Source organism: Helianthus annuus, chromosome 1 (genome assembly GCF_002127325.2).
Source record: "Helianthus annuus cultivar XRQ/B chromosome 1, HanXRQr2.0-SUNRISE, whole genome shotgun sequence".
NCBI lineage: Eukaryota > Viridiplantae > Streptophyta > Magnoliopsida > Asterales > Asteraceae > Helianthus > Helianthus annuus.
This window is the reverse complement of record NC_035433.2, coordinates 82,782,051-82,799,859: the sequence shown is the minus strand read 5'-3', so window position 1 is coordinate 82,799,859 and position 17,809 is coordinate 82,782,051. Positions and strand designations below refer to the sequence as shown.

Genomic DNA, 17,809 nt, shown 5'->3' with positions numbered 1-17,809 from the left:
AAAGGAGAAATCCAAGTGACATAAGAAAAGCTGATGTGTCAGCTAGAGAGCATGTCCAACAAGGCTTTTCTTATGTCAGCAACAATGAGGTGGAAGCCAAAGAGAAAGCATGGTGACATCATAAATTCAAACCACTGCCCCACTTTAAAATTCAAAGGTGGCCCACATTCACCTTTTCAAAGGTCTGCCCAACCACTGATGTTCGAACCACTGATGTTTCATTCAAATGGGAGGGTAATTGAAACCTCTGATGTTTCTTCAAAATTCAAACCTCTGATCAGATTCAAAATTCAAAATCTTGGCTCTAGATTTAAAATTCAAACAATATCCATATAAGTTCTTTCAATCCATTACTCCATATTTCTTCTTCTCTCTCTTCTGTCTGGTGATTTTAATACTCTCTCTCAAATCCAGATTTCCGACGAAAGAATCCACCAAAATCATAAAAATTAGTGTCAACCGGTAGATCGGAGACCGAGAGAATACTTCGACTCCTAACCCAATCCCAATTTCGTTTTCCCAAACCCTAATCCATAACGATTCGCATCAGCAAGACCATTAAGAAGGACAACTAAGCTCAAATGCGGTTCCGACAGACATGTGGCGGCGACGGAGAACAGAGGTGGATCGGAGGAGTTGTTGCATGTGTTGAGGTCTGTTAGTGTTTGTTTTAAGATCTGATTTTCAGTGTGAAATGTTCGGTTTTGTTATTTTCTTAGGGTTGTTTGTTATGACGTTAGCGTTCTTCTGAAAAATTGGAAATTGAACTAATTACTAATCATGTTAGTAGATCAAAGAGTTTTTGTGAATATTTCAATTGGAACTGGAAATATGGTTAACTCAGTTGTTTTGTTTGTCGGTTTAATTTCAGTCCAGTAATGCTTAAGAAGTTTGAAAGCGGTGTTATGGTCATACAAAACAAGTCTCATAGTGACGAAGAGGTAAACAAAATTTAGAACTTTTTTACATGTCATGTGTAATTTAGATTTTACTCGAATTATATGTTGCAAATGTAGGTGTTTTCTAGGAGTAAATTATTAGTACAAAAGCCTGATGCGCTAAAAACGGGGGTTAGTGCCACTGATGCTGCAAGAACACTTGGAATTGCTCCAGCTATGGCGAAAGAGCATCTGTTTGCCGCTGAGAGCAAAGGTATACATTTGAATTAAGTTTTAGTGACATATTTAAATTACAGTTTCTAACATCATGTTTTTTTGTTGTTGTTGTTAAGGGTTTTCATGTAGAGATGCGAGCTCGGATGGTTTTCGTTTCTAAATTGGAAATTGAACTAGCTAAAGTGTTAACGTTTAATTAGTTATGTTATAATTGTTAAAATATGGTTATGAAGTGTAATAGTGTGGTGATAAGTTAAATGTGACTTAAATTTTGGATGTTAAAATATTGTTAATTGGAAGAAGGTAAATCGAATACATAATTGAAACATCAGTGGTTTAATTTTCTGCAACAGAAATGAAGTCCTTTACATCTGGTGTAGGAAGCAAATCAAAGCCTAGCAACTGGTAACTTCCCAAATCAAAGCAAATCAAATCGATGATGAAGTACTGGATATTAACCATTTGAATAGTTGATGTTCGCTTTACCTTTCAGTAGTGGTTGAGTGTAGCACTAGCAACTGGTAACTTCCCATTTTATGTATAATTTTTACTAAACTGTTTGATTTGTACTTTCAAAAATCTTATTCAGCCTCATATATGCTAGAAATGAGAAGAAAACTCAGCAGTTGGTACCTACCGAGGATCATAGCTATGAATTAATGGAGCCGGCGGCGGAGAACGGAGGTGAATCGGAGAAGAAAACCCAGCAGTTGGTCGATTTTGTGTACAGGTATCATGGTTAGTTTTATAAATATATCTTTAATCTACAAACAGTTTATTGCTATAATCAGTATCATTGTTCCATAAGCTTGTTCATTCAATTCATTTTTGATATAATATGTTTTGACACTCAAAACAATAATATAGTGATTGTTTGTTACACAGCCAATAACTTTATTAGTTTTTTGTTCATTTCTCTGATACATAACTCTTTTGCAGGTATCTGTACTTGCAGTGAGTATTTTACTTATCCGTTTCAATTCTTATGTGAGGAATCTGAGAGCATGTGTTGAATCTGAGTATGTTACTTTTCCGTATCAATTCTTATAAATTATGCAACCTTTAGAGTTCGACACAAGACCAGATTCACGCAGAGCATATGTTGAATCTGTGTCTATCTGCCCGTTTCATCATCATCACAACAAGCTTTTGTCGAATCTGTGTCTGGTCAAATCTGTTTCGTTTAATAAAGAATTTTTATGTTTATGAACAGTTCAAAAACGACACTAAAAACTAAGGGCTCGATGCGAATGTGCACTTTCCTCTCCAATTTAAAAGGTACAATTGAAAGGTAGTCAAGAGTGAATCTTTATTTATATTTATATGTTTTAGTTTTCATGCTTTATTGATATTTATTTGGCAATGCTGATATAGAAGTATAGAACCATAATCAATGTCTTTTTATTTACGAACTTGATTATATAATAACCGATGTAGGATTGTTAGCTGATAGATTATTATTACTACTATTATTATTTTTTGTTATACAAGTTGGAGGAGCGTGAACGAAGGCACTTTTCATCTAAAGACAAGGGGTATAGCAGTAATTTCATTTTATGTGGATATACAGATGCTGATGCTGTTTATATACTAACTTTAGGAACTTGTATTGGTTTATTCCGTATTAATTTTTTGAAATGAAATAAGTTTCAGTGTCCGAGATTGTTCCGATGCTGGAGAATAATATTCCCGAGCAAGCTGCTGTATTGACAGAGGAATCTAAAGCGGAACAGGCTGTTCTTGTGGAGAATGGAGAAGTTCCCGCTGTTGAGGAAGACCCGGTTCCTGAGGTTGTTGATGAAGTGCAGGATTCTTCATAGATGGTAGTTGAATATAACACTAAAGTTGAGGAAATGCCAAAGAAGTCGTATGCATCTATTGATATACACTCCAGTTGAATTAGAACTCACACAAAAATAATGATTTACAAGAGGGTGTCGAATGAGAGGTCCCAGCTTAAGCTCTTCAAACTGCTGAACTCCCGCATTCTTGAAGATTGACGTCTCCAAGTCATATAATGTGGTAATCTTCCGTACTCCAACAAAACAATTGATGAATGCATTGATCTGAATAAAATTAAAAAAGAAATCAGACATGACAGAACAATATTAACATGCATACTCACAATCAGTTCAAAGCGAGTTTCATCTGATTAGTATATGTTTTTGTTTAAATTTATCAGGCATCTATATCTCTTATATCAAGGAAATTATCATAAGCAACTTCAAATTTATTTGCAGTTGTTTCACTGTCCTGCTTATGGCTTTAAATTTGCATCTCCACTTCAGTCATGCATTTATATTTCCTTTTTTTAGCAAATACGGTTGTATTATAAGTTTGCAGATCGTCCTGGTTCCAAGCTATAAATATTACAGAAACATGACAACTGATCATCTGTTTTTACAGAAGTATTGCAAATTGTCAATCTTTGGAATATGCTAAAGACAACGGTGAAGAGGATTCAGTGTTTATGGCGACTAAATATTGACACTTAAATTTTTGACAATGACATTCAGCAGCAGAAGCAAGTGCTGAATTTGAAGGAGATGAATAAGATAGCACACTTTGTTGTTGATATGCTCCGATACAGGTAAAACAAAGCAATTGCACACTCCATTACTTGACAGGTTTGGCTTTCTTAACAACTCACTATCCATCATCAATCTTGTAGAAGTGTTTTAACCCGAGAAAAAGTGAAACCACTGTCTTGGGTTAAAACAGTGTTTTGAAATCACTTTTGGGTTAAAACAGTGTTTGAAACCACTGTTGGGTTAAAACAGTGTTTGAAAACCACTGTTTAAACCCAAAAGTGGTTTCAAAATACTGTTTTAACCCAACAGTGGTTTCAAAACACTGTTTTAACCCAACTACAGTTTATCCTAACTACTGTCGATAGACAACAGTGGTTAGGATAAAAAGAGGTTATGAGAACAGAGGATACCTCATTTATGTTAGGAAACCTCTGTTTTAAACCACTGTTTTTAAAACCTTTGCTTGGCTAAAAATTCATCAACTGCTGAAATGTATCCTCTGTTCTCATAACCTCTGTCTATCGACAGTGGTTAGGATAAACAGAGGTTATGAGAACAGAGGATACCTTTCAGCAGTGGATACATTTTTAGCTAAACAGAGGTTTTAAAAACAGTGGTTTAAAAACATAGGTTTCAACAGAGGTTGCTGCTAACTGAATTATAATCGTATTGTGTTTAATAAAGGTTGATTTATATGCTAACTGAATACCATCCCTGATCATATTCGAGCCATATTATACGATTGGCATGGTTACAGGAATACGATTTGGAGCCACATCATATTCGAGCACGCATCTACGTTTGATACGCTTGCGATGGATCCAAAAAAGAAGAAGGATATATTGGACGATCTGATTACGTTCAGCAAGTCTAAAGACTACTACAAGGAGGTATGTATTGTTAGCTGATTTTATTGTCTATTATAATTATTGTTATAATTTTAGTAAATATTTATATATAAGTTTGTTTGTTAGCGGCATCCGGATTCGGATTTGGACACCGCCACCTCAAGGTCATGACCATTTTCGGGTTGCTCTCCTTAGGGATGAAAACGAGTCTACGCAGGGTCGAGTAACTAACGGAAAAGGCGAGTTATAATTTAACAAGCGAGTTATAATTTAACAAGTTATTTAAGAAGCGAGTTATAATTTAACAAGTTTGTGTACATAATATTTTGTAGGGACATGGTTGGTTTGTATCATGGCCAGAGCCAAGAAATTTTCTAGGCAGGGTCGAGTGACTAACGGAAAAGGCGGTGTATCCGAAAACTTTGTAATCATCGATTTTTCTGATATTTAAATGAGTAAAACCAATGATGATTATAAAAAGTTGATTGTAACTGGATAAACTACTTTTAAAGTTGTATAGTGATTCGTTGTTTAATAAAATGGGCTATGTAAAATTTCTATAAAGCATTAGTGCTCGATTGTATTTAATCTTTGCTTTATTGTGTTAAGAAACGACCCGTGTTTACACACCGGTGTTACCGCTAGTTATAATAAAAATAATGCCAAAATATAGTGGGAATTCTTGATGATCTGTCTCTCTTTCCAAGATGTGCCGCCAAAGTATGTGATGATGATGATATATCTTGAAAATCAATTTCCTTTTTCACCTAGAAGTCTGCGTGGGATGATGTGATTCAAGAAATTAATTCCTTTAATGTTTTTTTTTTTTTTGAAAGGAGAACTTCATTCAAACAACTAACCCGAAGACCGGGCCAGCCACCAAACAACAAAACAACAACTACATATTTACAAATCTAAACCAATCATTCCAATCTAACAACCCTTTTTTACGTCTATATTTAAACCACACAAAACTGACCGAACGAACTTCACAAAATAGATCTTCGATGCTTCTTCTCTTATTCGAGAACCGGACGTCATTTCTTGCTTTCCACAATAACCAACAAGCAGTGAAAATAACCCCCTGAATAGCCTTCTTCTCCGACTCCGATCTCGGCCCAAAGTTATGAACTTCCATCAGATCTCTGAACGAAAAGACGATAAATCTATTGAGCCGGCACCAAAGAGAGATTTTCTCCCAGAGCTGCATGGCGAAAGGGCAAGACGTGAACAAGTGGGAGACCGAATCCGTCCCATCCTCGCAAAAACTGCAGCCATGATTCTCCACAACAAACTGCAGACCGAATTCCTTTAATGTTGATGTCTTTTTTTTTTCGTATGATAATGGCTGCTCCCAAAGAATTAATGTGATGGATGTTGTTAATTAATTTTTCCTCCCAACCCTTCTGCCGTCGAGATGATGATCCCTTTTATTATTTGTTGACTTTGTATGGGCTGCATCCAATTGATCTCCTATGTGCGGCCCACTATGGTTACTTTTATGTTCCTCTAAGTCCACGTGAGTCCTTTGTATATGTAATGTGATTAATATATTCAACTTGCTTCCAAAAGTGCTGCTGCCATAAGCTACGGTCCGTAGCTTCTGTTTGTTGTTCTCACATAAACCGTAGGCTATGCTTGTGATTCTGTAGGCTACGTCCATGTCTTGTCCCCATGTTTTACATGCATTTCAACTCGCACAAAATGACCGTTTGGCCCCCAGACTTTATACTTTAACGTTTTTTGCACATTCAAGCCATGTCTTGACCCGTTTCATCACTAAGCTCTCTAACTTTGCCGTATTACACATTTTACCTGTGAAGGCCACAAACACTCGTAGTTAACATATTCACGGCGCACTATCACTTAAAATATTAAAACACGTATTAGGTCCACATTAACGCACAAGATTCACACTCTACATCAACTCCCTTATCTCTCACTACTTGAACTGGGCTGCACTATACGATCACTTGGGCTAGCTGCAAAGCCTACCTGAAACCCTAAAGGTGGCAGCACAATGGTGGAGAGCACACTTAAAAGTGTGCGGTCTCCATGGTGTATAAAACCCTCCTTTTAACCGACATGTTGAAAGATTTGACACCAAATCATTAGGGCCCCAATCCCTAAAACATTCTCTCTCCCTCTCTCTCTCTCTAACTTTCTCTCTCTAAGAAAACCCTAAAAACACATCAAGATCCTCCCTTTCTTCTTGAATACGGCAACAAAATCATCACCGTTGAACGACAGCAGTATTAACCTTCAAAACAGCTTGTGTTCATTGCTCGGGAGCTTCCTTTCGTTGATCCTACAAACCTCTCACTCCTACTATTGAACGGTTAGTGTAATACCTCCATGTTTGAGTGATAATGTGTGATAAAGGTTAATAGCGTAACATAATTTAAGGATACTACAAATCAATTAGTATTATTGTATTGATTTTGTATATTTACTTTCCTAGTATATGTCTCTTTGTATTTCAATATATTGTATCCTTATTATGAATAATAGACAAGAGATTGAGTCTTTACATGGTATCAGCCAAACAGGCGATCCCCTCTTCCCATCTTCTTCTTTTTTCGATAACCCTAACCCGTCCCCATGTCCACCACCGCTTCCTCAAGTTCCGACTCTGTCACCACTATACCTCTCCATTCTCTTCTTCACTTCATGCCCCTGAAACTTAACTCTACAAACTATCTAGCCTGGAGTCAGCAAGTATCTCTTGTTCTCTCCCTTCAAAATCTCCTTGGTCATATTGATGGCACCACCCCCATTTTAAGGACCTTCAAAAATGTCCCTAATCTATCCATACGTGAAAACCTGGACCCCTAAAACCCTAACCAGCTTGAAAAAAATCAAGAAAACAAGTAAATGGGTTTTAGGCGGGCCACGTAAGGGGTAGCTTAATCTTACGCGGGCCGCTACAACTTAATGCTCAAACCGGATAAGTTTTGGGAGTCCAGGCGGGCCGCGTAAAGATTAAACATATCCTTACGCGGGCCGCGTCAACTTATGTTTGACCGGATAAGTATTCCGGGGCCACGTGTTGACCATCTGGGGACCTACTCATGACCAATCAGACCTACGCCTAGACTAGGCGGCCACGCGGGCCGCGTAAAGTTTCGCTTATGTTTTACGCGGGCCGCGAGAACACCACTTTTCAGCTATAAATAGGTTAGATCATGAGCAGTTCAGTCGTGTCGACGAAATCTCTCATAAACGATGTCAGGCTGTTCAAAAGTATAATTTCATATAGTGAGGTGCTGCCACAACACCGGGTATTAACTCGATCACTGCTACGATTAAATATCCGATCGATTGAAACTATCCAATGGATGTTTAAGTGCTGCCCGCATTAGGGTTATACTTTGTCATTCGTCGTTAAATCGATGGATGTTTAGTATGGCACTTTGTCATTCATTGTGAGAGTTGTGTCTAGTGAGTTATCGTAAATGTTGTATTAGTTACTAACCTGGTTATTGTGCATTGTTGTTTAAACTAGGTTATTCGGCTTATCAGTTAGCTAAACCCTGCTCGTATAAACTTGCAATGTGAGTTATTCTCTTTTTACCAAACTTGCTTTCAAAATCATGTTTGTTTTCAAAGTTATAATTACAGGGATTAAGTCTTTGTAGTCTTCAATTACAACCAGTATGTGGGGTTTTGTATACATTACTTGATAATCGTCACCATTGGACAACGGGTTAGCCAATGGGTGATATGACCATAGTCATAGAAACGAGTCGAGTGACAAATACTGTTGGGTAATTAGTTGATATATAAACATTGTAATCGCTCTTAATACTATATATTATAACAATGTGTCATTTTATCAAAATGAATGATTCACTCAGTATTTCCCTGCTAACACAATATTTTACAACATGTTTCAGGTGACCTACTGTGAATCAAGTACAAGTGCTATGGAGCACTCCCAAGCTTGAAGTAGTGGCTCAAATTAAATAAATAAGTAAACATGTTTTGTAAAATAAAGGGAATTCCTGTGAGATTCCTCTACTGTAAATTACGGGGTTTATCCCGCATTATTAAATAAATAATACTCGGGCATTTTTAAGTTTAAAACGATCCTATTAAGACTTCCGCTGTAAACATGAATACCACGGGTTTTCTGTCTCACGGCTCCTGGACCGGGTCAAACCGGGCGCGGGGGTCATGACAGAAAAAAGGTGGTATCAGAGCCATTGATTTAAGCTAATTAAGTATTTAGAAATACTTAATTTATCTGATTGCCATTCTGTGATTTTAAAAATTTTAGTTTACAAAAAATTTAACTTATGATTGTGTGCGTCTTCGTGTGTGCTAACAGCATGAACGAACTATCAGAAGCCCTACAGAATATTTCTATCCATAGTACATATATGGATATCACCAGTATTACTACTGGGTACCAGGCAGATGTGGAGGAGCCTACGGTATTTAAAGCAAAACCTCAGGAAAAAACAAAAGTAGCGAAAAAGAGACATAGGTGGGTAGGTTGGAGGCGTGTACGCAGGAAGAAGCCAGCAACACAGAAAACCATGAAAAAGGAAGACCCAAAAGATAAAGGAAAGGGAATAGAAACTGGGGAGAGTTCTAGGCAAAACCACGAACCACTATCTTGGGAAGAAGAGCTGGACCATAAACTATCACTAGGTGACATCATCGGACCTGCCGATGAAACTCTCTTTAACTACCCAGCAGAAGCCCTACTACCTGTTAACCTAGAACCTGCCATTCCAGACCCTATTATGCACCCTAGACCTTTACCAGGAGCACTAGAGGAGTGGTGGACTGCCGACTGACAATTTCAGAACATTATGAATAGCCCTAACACTTTTCTCCCTCAATTCGACCCGGAACCTATACCAAACCCACCAATGAGCAACGAATACCTAGCTGAACTCCGCCACTATGGCGAGGAGCTGGTGGATGCCGGAAATAGGATTCGGGAGGTAGGAGAACAGATCTCCTGGAAGTACGACGAGAGGGAATGTCGTTTCTGAAAAGCCAGTTAACAGGGATTGCATGGGGTGGTGTGGTTATAGTGTATAATAATAATAGTAAAATATAGTACTTGTAAAATAGTTTAAAAATAAAACGTTGTAAGATAATCAGTGTGTGTACGGACGCATACTATTAAAAATATATAAAATCGAATAGTCGCAAAGTCGACAATTTTGACTGTATATGTTTGTGTGTGATTATGTGTTTCTTTATTGATTTTTCGTATTATTTAACTACTTGTTAATTTACAGAATGGGTAAGCAAAAGTTTTCGGACATTTATCGTCAACTAGATAGTGCCCAAAAGGATAAGAGAACCTCGTCCCAATCAAATTCCTCAAAATATTCAGTAAACACTAATAAAGGAATATTTATTCGTAGGGCACACTATGAAAACCCACTTACTCCCAAGAAGAGAGATTGGATTATTAGAAAAAGCCAAGAGAAAATAGGGACGTCCAATTCCAAAGAAGTGATAGTTAATAAGGAGATAGGCAAAAACCCGCCATGGGAAGACGAATTAGATGAAAAATGGTCAGATCGCTATATGTTAGCCACTACTGCAGTGAACCTTGATCCATAATTAAGATAAGTGGCCAAACCAAGACCAACCATGGTAAATAAATAAGTGTGAGGCAATAAAATAAATGCAGAGCATAATCGTCATAGTCAAAATAAAATAATAATATGTCTTTGAATTTCAGTTGTAATAGATCTATAGGGTTGTCATGTTTTAAATAAAGTTTGGTTGTACAGTGTACCAAAGTGTTTGTACTAAATAATAATTCGTGATTGATACACATCCAGATGGAACACGTGGTTAATGAACCAGTCAATGAAGTTAACCAATCGGAACACAATAACGAGGATCACTTCCTAAATCGACAAGACATAGAAAACATCGTTGCTCAGGGAATAGTTAATGATATTCCAGCAATTGTCGCTGCGGTAAAAAGTCCTGTTGAGCCTTCACAAGCTCACCCTAGCAAACGCACGCGTGACAATGCCTCCAGTAATAGTGTTAATGGAGGAGGTAATAATAATAATGGAAGGCCAGCCCCAATCTATAAAAGAATGAAAGCTGCAACACCTGGTTGCACTTACAAGGAGTTCCTTGCCTGTAAACTAGCTGAATTTGCAGGCAATGAGGGGGCGACGGCGGCACTGCGTTGGTTAGAGAAAACGGAGGCAGTAATCAAAATAAGTAAATGTGTCGAGGAGGATACAGTCATGTACGCTTCTCACCTTTTCAAGGAAGAAGCGTTAGAATGGTGGAATACAGTATTACAAGCTAAAGGAAGTGACGTGGTTTATGCCATGAGTTGGGAAGAATTTAAGCAATTAATAGAAAGAAAATTCTGTCCCGAATATGAAAAAGAACAAATGGCAAACAAATTTCTGAGCCACCGAATGGTGGATGTTGACTGTCGAGGGTATACTTCAAAATTTCTTGAGTATGCCAGAATTGTTCCTACTCTGGCTTCGCCGGAGCCGGTACTTATCTCTCGCTATATCTGGGGTTTGATCAGCGAGATTCGTGACATTGTCAAAGCTGCTAGGCCCCGCACAATTGATGATGCAGTGGAATTAGCTAACACTCTAACTGACGGACTAGTACGTACGCGGGAGGAAACTAGGAAGAAGGAACTAGCTCAGAAAATTTCCCAAGGATTTCGTATGGGTAATAATAGTAATAATTTCAAGAAAAGAGGAACTGGGCAATCATCCACTCCGCCGTTCTGCAGGAACTGCAGAAAGAAGCATTTTGGAAAATGTAAGGAAACCTGTAGCTTTTGCAAAGTTGCAGGACACCGTGAAGAGAATTGCAGAAAGAAAACAACAGTCTGTTTCAACTGCGGAGAAACTGATTATTTCAGACCAGAATCCCTAAATTGGTTAAACCAACATATACCAAGACGAAACCTGCAGAAGGAACTATTAAGAAGAACGCGAGAGCCTTTCAATTGACTACTCATTAAGCCCAACTAATTCCTGACGTCATAGCCGGTACGTTCTTAGTTCACAACGTTTATACAAAAGTATTATTTGACTCTGGTGCAAACCAAAGTTTTATAAATACTTCATTCTGCCAAGCTCTTAATTTACCTTTAACCAACCTTAGGCAGACTTTCACAGTCGAAACGACTGATGGAAATTCTGTTAAAATAGATAAAGTTTTGCGAGAAGGAAAAATAGAACTTTTAAGCCATAAATTTTCTGCAAACCTATTACCTATGAATTTAGCCGGATTCGATGTCGTGTTAGGAATGGATTGGTTAGTAGCCAACCATGCTCGAATTCTTTGTGATAAAAATTCCATAGAAATCCACACCCCTACAGGAGAATTAGTAATAATTACCGGAGATAAGCCACAATAGCCACTGAAATTTATTTCAACAATCAAGTTGGCTAGTTATTCAAGAAAACAAGCAATGGTGTATATGATTTTAGTAATCATACCACAAAAGGAAAGGAACTCAAGGAAATTCCTGTAGTCTCAGAATACTCCGATGTATTTCCAGAAGAATTACCCAGGTTACCACCCGACAGGGAAGTAGAATTTAGGATCCATCTAATTCCTGGAACTATACCAATAGCCAAAGCACCTTATCGATTAGCACCCACAGAAATGCTAGAATTGAAAAAGCAGTTAGATGAATTACTAAGCAAAGGTTTTATACAACCTAGTTCATCTCCATGGGGAGCTCCAGTGTTGTTTGTAAAGAAGAAGGACGGATCGATGAGAATGTGTATTGACTATAGAGAATTAAATAAGGTTACAATTAAGAACCGATACCCGTTACCTAGGATTGATGATCTATTTGATCAATTGCAAGGAGCTAGATATTTTTCTAAGATAGATTTGCGCTCCGGATATCATCAATTGAAGGTACAAGAAGAAGACATACCTAAAACTGCTTTCAGAACTAGGTATGGACATTACGAGTTTACAGTCATGCCCTTCGGATTAACAAATGCTCCGGCAGCATTCATGGACATGATGAACAGAATCTGTAAACCGTATTTGGATAAATTTGTAATCGTTTTCATCGACGATATACTTATTTATTCCAAAAGTCAGGAGGAACATTGTGAGCACTTGCATGCACTCTTAGCTTTGTTAAGAAAAGAAAAGCTTTACGCCAAATTCTCGAAGTGTGAATTTTGGCTACAGGAAGTACAATTTTTAGGACACATGGTGAATCACGAAGGTATTCACGTAGATCCCTCCAAGATTGAAGCTATCACCAAATGGAAGGCCCCGCAATCGGCTACGGAAGTTAGAAGTTTTCTAGGATTAGCCGGATACTATAGACGTTTTATTAAAGATTTTTCTAAAATAGCAGTTCCATTAACCAAGCTAACCTGTAAAGCCACAAAATTTGTATGGGGACCCAGACAGGAGGAGGCTTTTAGGATTTTTTAAGCAAAAGTTAACTAATGCCCCAATCTTAGCATTACCAGATGGAACAGAAGATTTTGAAGTCTACTGCGATGCTTCTATGCTAGGATTAGGATGTGTGTTAATGCAACGCAAAAAGGTAATTTCGTATACCTCAAGGAAATTGAAAAAGCACGAGGAAAACTATACAACTCGCGATCTAGAATTAGGAGCAGTAATTTTTGCCCTTAAAATTTGGAGACATTATCTGTATGGAAGTAAGTCTAATGTCTATACAGATCATAAAAGTTTAAGGTACATATTTGGGCAAAAAGAATTGAACATGAGACAAAGAAGATGGATGGAAATTCTCAACGATTACGACTGTGATATTCAATATCACGAAGGAAAGGCAAATGTAGTTGCAGATGCCCTAAGTCATAAGTATCATGAAAAATAAAAACAAATTCGTGCTCTTAGATTAAATCTACAGTTAGATTTAATAGAACAATTAAAGAATATTCAAACCACAGCAATCAAGGATGATGCTGAAGGAATGAAAGGAATAATCAAAGAATTGGAGCAAGGAGCTGATGGAATTTGGAGATTCCACAAGAAAAGGATTTGGGTACCTAAGCAAGGAGAATTAAGAAATAAAATTTTGGAGGTAGCCATAAATCTAGGTATACTATGCACCCTGGAAATAATAAGATGTACCAAGATTTAAGAAATAATTTCTGGTGGATAGGAATGAAAAAGGACATAGCTAGTTATGTATCTAAGTGTCTTACTTGTTCACAAGTTAAGGCAGAACACCAGAAACCTTCAGTGTTACTTCAACAGTTAGAGATGCCTGTTTGGAAATGGGAACTGATAACTATGGATTTTGTTACCAAGTTGCCTAAAACCAGAAAAGGTAATGATGCGATTTGGGTAATTGTGGATAGATTAACCATGTCAGCTCATTTTCTACCTATGAAGGAGACCTTTATTATGCAAAGGTTAGCCAAATTGTACGTAGACGAAGTAGTATCCCTACATGGAGTTCCACTCTCCATTGTATCAGATAGGGATAGTCGTTTTACTTCACATTTCAGGACAAGTTTCTAAGAAGCCATGGGTACACGATTAAATTTAAGTACAACTTATCATCCCCAAACAGACGGACAAAGTGAAAGAACCATTCAAACCTTGGAAGACATTCTTAGAGCATGTGTAATAGATTTTGGTGGAAAGTGGGATGATCATTTACCTTTAATCGAATTCTCCTATAACAATAGTTATCATGCAAGCATTGAAGCTGCCCCATTCGAGGCACTGTATGGACGCAAGTGTAGAACTCCAGTTTGTTGGGCAGAAATAGGAGAAAGTCAATTATCAGGACCTGAGATTATGCAAGAAACTACCGACAAGATAACGCAAATCAAAGAAAGACTAAAGATAGCTCGAGATCGCCAGAAGAGTTATGCAGACAATCGCCGCAAGCCCCTAGAGTTTCAAGTCGGAAACAAGGTACTTTTGAAAGTTTCTCCTTGGAAAGGAATAGTACGATTCGGAAAGAAAGAAAAGCTGAGCCCAAGGTACATAGGACCATTTCAAGTAATCCAAAGAATAGGACCAGTTGCTTACCGGTTACAACTAGCAGAAGAACAAGCAGGAGTACATGATGTATTTCATGTATCCAACCTCAAGAAATGTCTATTTGACGAATCTCTGGTAGTACCTCTCCAAGATGTGCAAGTGAATGAAAAATTAAAGTTTGTTGAAAAACCATTTCAAATAGAAGATAGAAAGATTAAGTTTCTGAAGCACAAGCGACCGGTGCTAGTTAAGGTCAAGTGGGATTCAAAGAGAGGACCTGAATACACCTGGGAACTAGAATCAGAGACGAAGCGAAAGTATCCACACTTATTTCAATAAATCTCGAGGACGAGATTTCAATTAAGGTGGGGAGGATGTAAGGACCTTCAAAAATGTCCCTAATCTATCCATACGTGAAAACCTGGACCCCTAAAACCCTAACCAGCTTGAAAAAAATCAAGAAAACAAGAAAAATGGGTTTTAGGCGGGCCGCGTAAGGGGTAGCTTAACCTTACGCGGGCCGCTACAACTTAATGCTCAAACCGGATAAGTTTTGGGAGTCCAGGTGGGCCGCGTAAAGATTAACATATCCTTATGCGGGCCGCGTCAACTTATGTTTGACCGGATAAGTATTTCGGGGCCACGTGTTGACCATCTGGGGACCTACTCATGACCAATCAGACCTACGCCTAGACTAGGCGGCCACGCGGGCCGCATAAAGTTTCGCTTATGTTTTACGCGGGCCGCGAGAACACCACTTTTCAGCTATAAATAAGTTAGATCATGAGCAGTTCAGTCGTGTCGACGAAATCTTTCATAAACGAAGTTAGGCTGTTCAAAAGTATAATTTCATATAGTGAGGTGCTGCCACAACACCAGGTATTAACTCGATTGCTGCTACGATTAAATATCCGATCGATTGAAACTATCCAATGGATGTTTAAGTGCTGCCCGCATTAGGGTTATACTTTGTCATTCGTCGTTAAATCGATGGATGTTTAGTATGGCACTTTGTCATTCGTTGTGAGAGTTGTATCTCGTGAGTTATCGTAAATCCTGTATTAGTTACTAACCTGGTTCGTGTGCATTGTTGTTTAAACTAGGTTATTCGGCTTATCAGTTGGCTAAACCCTGCTCGTATAAACTTGCAATGTGAGTCATTCTCTTTTTACCAAACTTGCTTTCAAAATCATGTTTGTTTTCAAAGTTATAATTACAGGGATTAAGTCTTTGTAGTCTTCAATTACAGCCAGTATGTGGGGTTTTGTATACATAACTTGATAATCGTCACCATTGGACAACGGGTTAGCCAACGGGTGATATGACCATAGTCACAGAAACGAGTCGAGTGACAAATACTGTTGGGTAATTGGTTGATATATAAACATTGTAATCACTCTTAATACTGTATATTATAACAATGTGTCATTTTATCATAATGAATGATTCACTCACTATTTCCCCGCTGACAAAATATTTTACAACAAGTTTCAGGTGACCTACTGTGAATCAAGTACAAGTGCTATGGAGCACTCCCAAGCTTGAAGTAGTGGCTCAAATTAAATAAATAAGTAAACATGTTTTGTAAAATAAAGGGAATTCTTGTGAGATTCCTCTACTGTAAATTACGGGGTTTATCCCGCATTATTAAATAAATAATACTCGGGCATTTTTCAAGTTTAAAACGATCCTGTTAAGACTTCCGCTGTAAACATGAATACCACGGGTGTTCTGTCTCACGGCTCCTGGACCGGGTCAAACCGGGCGCGGGGGTCGTGACAGCCATTCCCACCGAAACCATCAAACCCGATGACAAAACCGTTCCTAATCCTGATCGTGCAACTTGGCTCCTTCATGATCAGTCTGTGCGACTTCTCCTTCAATCCTCCTTATCCGATGAGGCCATGTCCGAAATCTGGACCGCCTTGGAAACGGCTTACAGCCATCGCTCGGTCGATCGTATGCACACTCTTCAGGGCAGTCTTCGCTCCGTTCAAAAAGGTTCCTCCACCGTTGCGGAATTTGGTAGAAAATTCAAGTCCCTAGGTGGTCAACTTTCGGCCATCGGTCACCCGGTCGATGAACGTGACAAATGTCACTGGTTTCTTTGTGGGTTGGGCACCTCCTTCGAACACTTCTCCACCACTCATTGGGCTCTCGGCACCGAGTCGTTTCGAGACTGATATGCACAAAATGCAACATATAAATTACATCAATTGTGGCGTAAAACTAACCCTTTTTTAGTACTAATGTTGGAAAAAGTGTGTTTTTGTCTTCCTTTTGTATTTTCAGGATTAAATGAGCTCAAATGAACAAAAGAAGCAAAAAGGTAACTAAATCTAACATAAATAAAAGAAAAGGAACAAACGTGGCATGCCCGACCCCCCGACAGCATCTTCCTAAGCAAAATCAAGAAGACAGAAGGCTGAACACGCCCCGTGCTCAGTGAGCACGGGGGCGTGCCCAAGTGTCAGCAGAAAAGACAAAGTTGTAGAAGCTTCCATCGCACCACGGGGCCATGCTCAGCGGACACGGGGCCGTGGTCAACTATAAGATTCGCAGAATCCAGGCAAATCTTGATAGTACAGATACGCTTCTGCACACGGGGTCGTGCTCAGCGGACACGGGGGCATGGTCAACTAATGCAGACAAACTGCAATTAATGAAGAAAGAGAGAAGGATGGACATGGGGCCGTGCCCGACCTTCTGTTCAGCCTATAAATAGGAGTGCTTGGATCACTTGCAACTCATCCCTTGGCACACCACCTCTCTCACACTTCACCCACCACCCACCACCATCACAACACCATCATCCACCACCATCATCCATTGTCCATCATAGAGTGTGTGAGTCGTCTCGGGATCCAAGATTGATCGTTAGAGTTCTTGACAATCAAAGGCCATGTTTGCCTAAGTCTCTTACATCACTTGGTGAAGACAAGTGTCTAGTGTAATACCTTTTATTTTTAATCTTTTCGCACTTTTTACTTGGTTATGTATTAAAGACTTTAATAACTAGTTTCTTATGTTGAAGGTGATTCTTCCTTATCGTTCGTCCGTGGTGTCTTGGCATTATTTAACTGTCTATATAAAATAAAAGATTTTCACCATTCATATCTCCACGGTCTATATGGAGGTATGTTGGCTACCTGGTCGGGGGTTAAGGGAACGGTTTGGTAAGAGTCTTGCCATTTTTCAGTGTATAGATCCTGCAAAGGACCTGGGTCAAATTTAGTAGGACCTCCTTCAATACCCAGCAGTACTGGATGGCGGGGGTCCAAACTCTTTGATCCCCTCATAAGTTAAACTACTATTAATATTTTAACTCGGCTACTTAGGACTGTAT

General features: G+C 38.6%; 1 protein-coding gene and 1 long non-coding RNA gene across 3 annotated transcripts; both read left to right on the top strand.

Annotated features, from left to right (window-relative positions):
* Positions 1 to 504: 504 nt before the first annotated feature.
* On the top strand, positions 505 to 1,192 carry LOC110918143. The gene is made up of 3 exons (XR_002581097.2): positions 505 to 653; positions 872 to 941; positions 1,017 to 1,192. It is a non-coding gene; the product is annotated as an uncharacterized LOC110918143 (long non-coding RNA).
* A 2,394-nt stretch (positions 1,193 to 3,586) lies between these two features.
* LOC110918144 (AAA-ATPase ASD, mitochondrial-like) lies at positions 3,587 to 4,983 on the top strand. 2 transcript variants are annotated; one of them, XM_022162505.2, is made up of 3 exons: positions 3,587 to 3,705; positions 4,404 to 4,536; positions 4,827 to 4,983. In XM_022162505.2, exons 1-3 carry the CDS (start codon positions 3,662 to 3,664, stop codon positions 4,884 to 4,886), a joined length of 237 nt encoding a protein of 78 aa, XP_022018197.1. In that variant the 5' UTR covers positions 3,587 to 3,661; the 3' UTR covers positions 4,887 to 4,983. The 2 variants fall into 2 exon arrangements, 1 of the variants encoding a protein (XP_022018197.1); XR_004887754.1 differs by lacking the exons at positions 3,587 to 3,705; positions 4,827 to 4,983 and adding an exon at positions 4,621 to 4,706 and having other exon boundaries at positions 4,228 to 4,536.
* The last annotated feature ends 12,826 nt before the right edge of the window (positions 4,984 to 17,809 follow it).

Coding starts and splice junctions, on each gene's coding strand:
- LOC110918144 (XM_022162505.2), top strand. CDS start 3,662: ATGAATAAGATAGCACACTTTGTTGTTGATATGCTCCGATACAG. Junction 3,706..4,403: donor GTTGATATGCTCCGATACAG/GTAAAACAAAGC, acceptor GCATGGTTACAG/GAATACGATTTGGAGCCACA. Junction 4,537..4,826: donor CTAAAGACTACTACAAGGAG/GTATGTATTGTT, acceptor AATATTTTGTAG/GGACATGGTTGGTTTGTATC.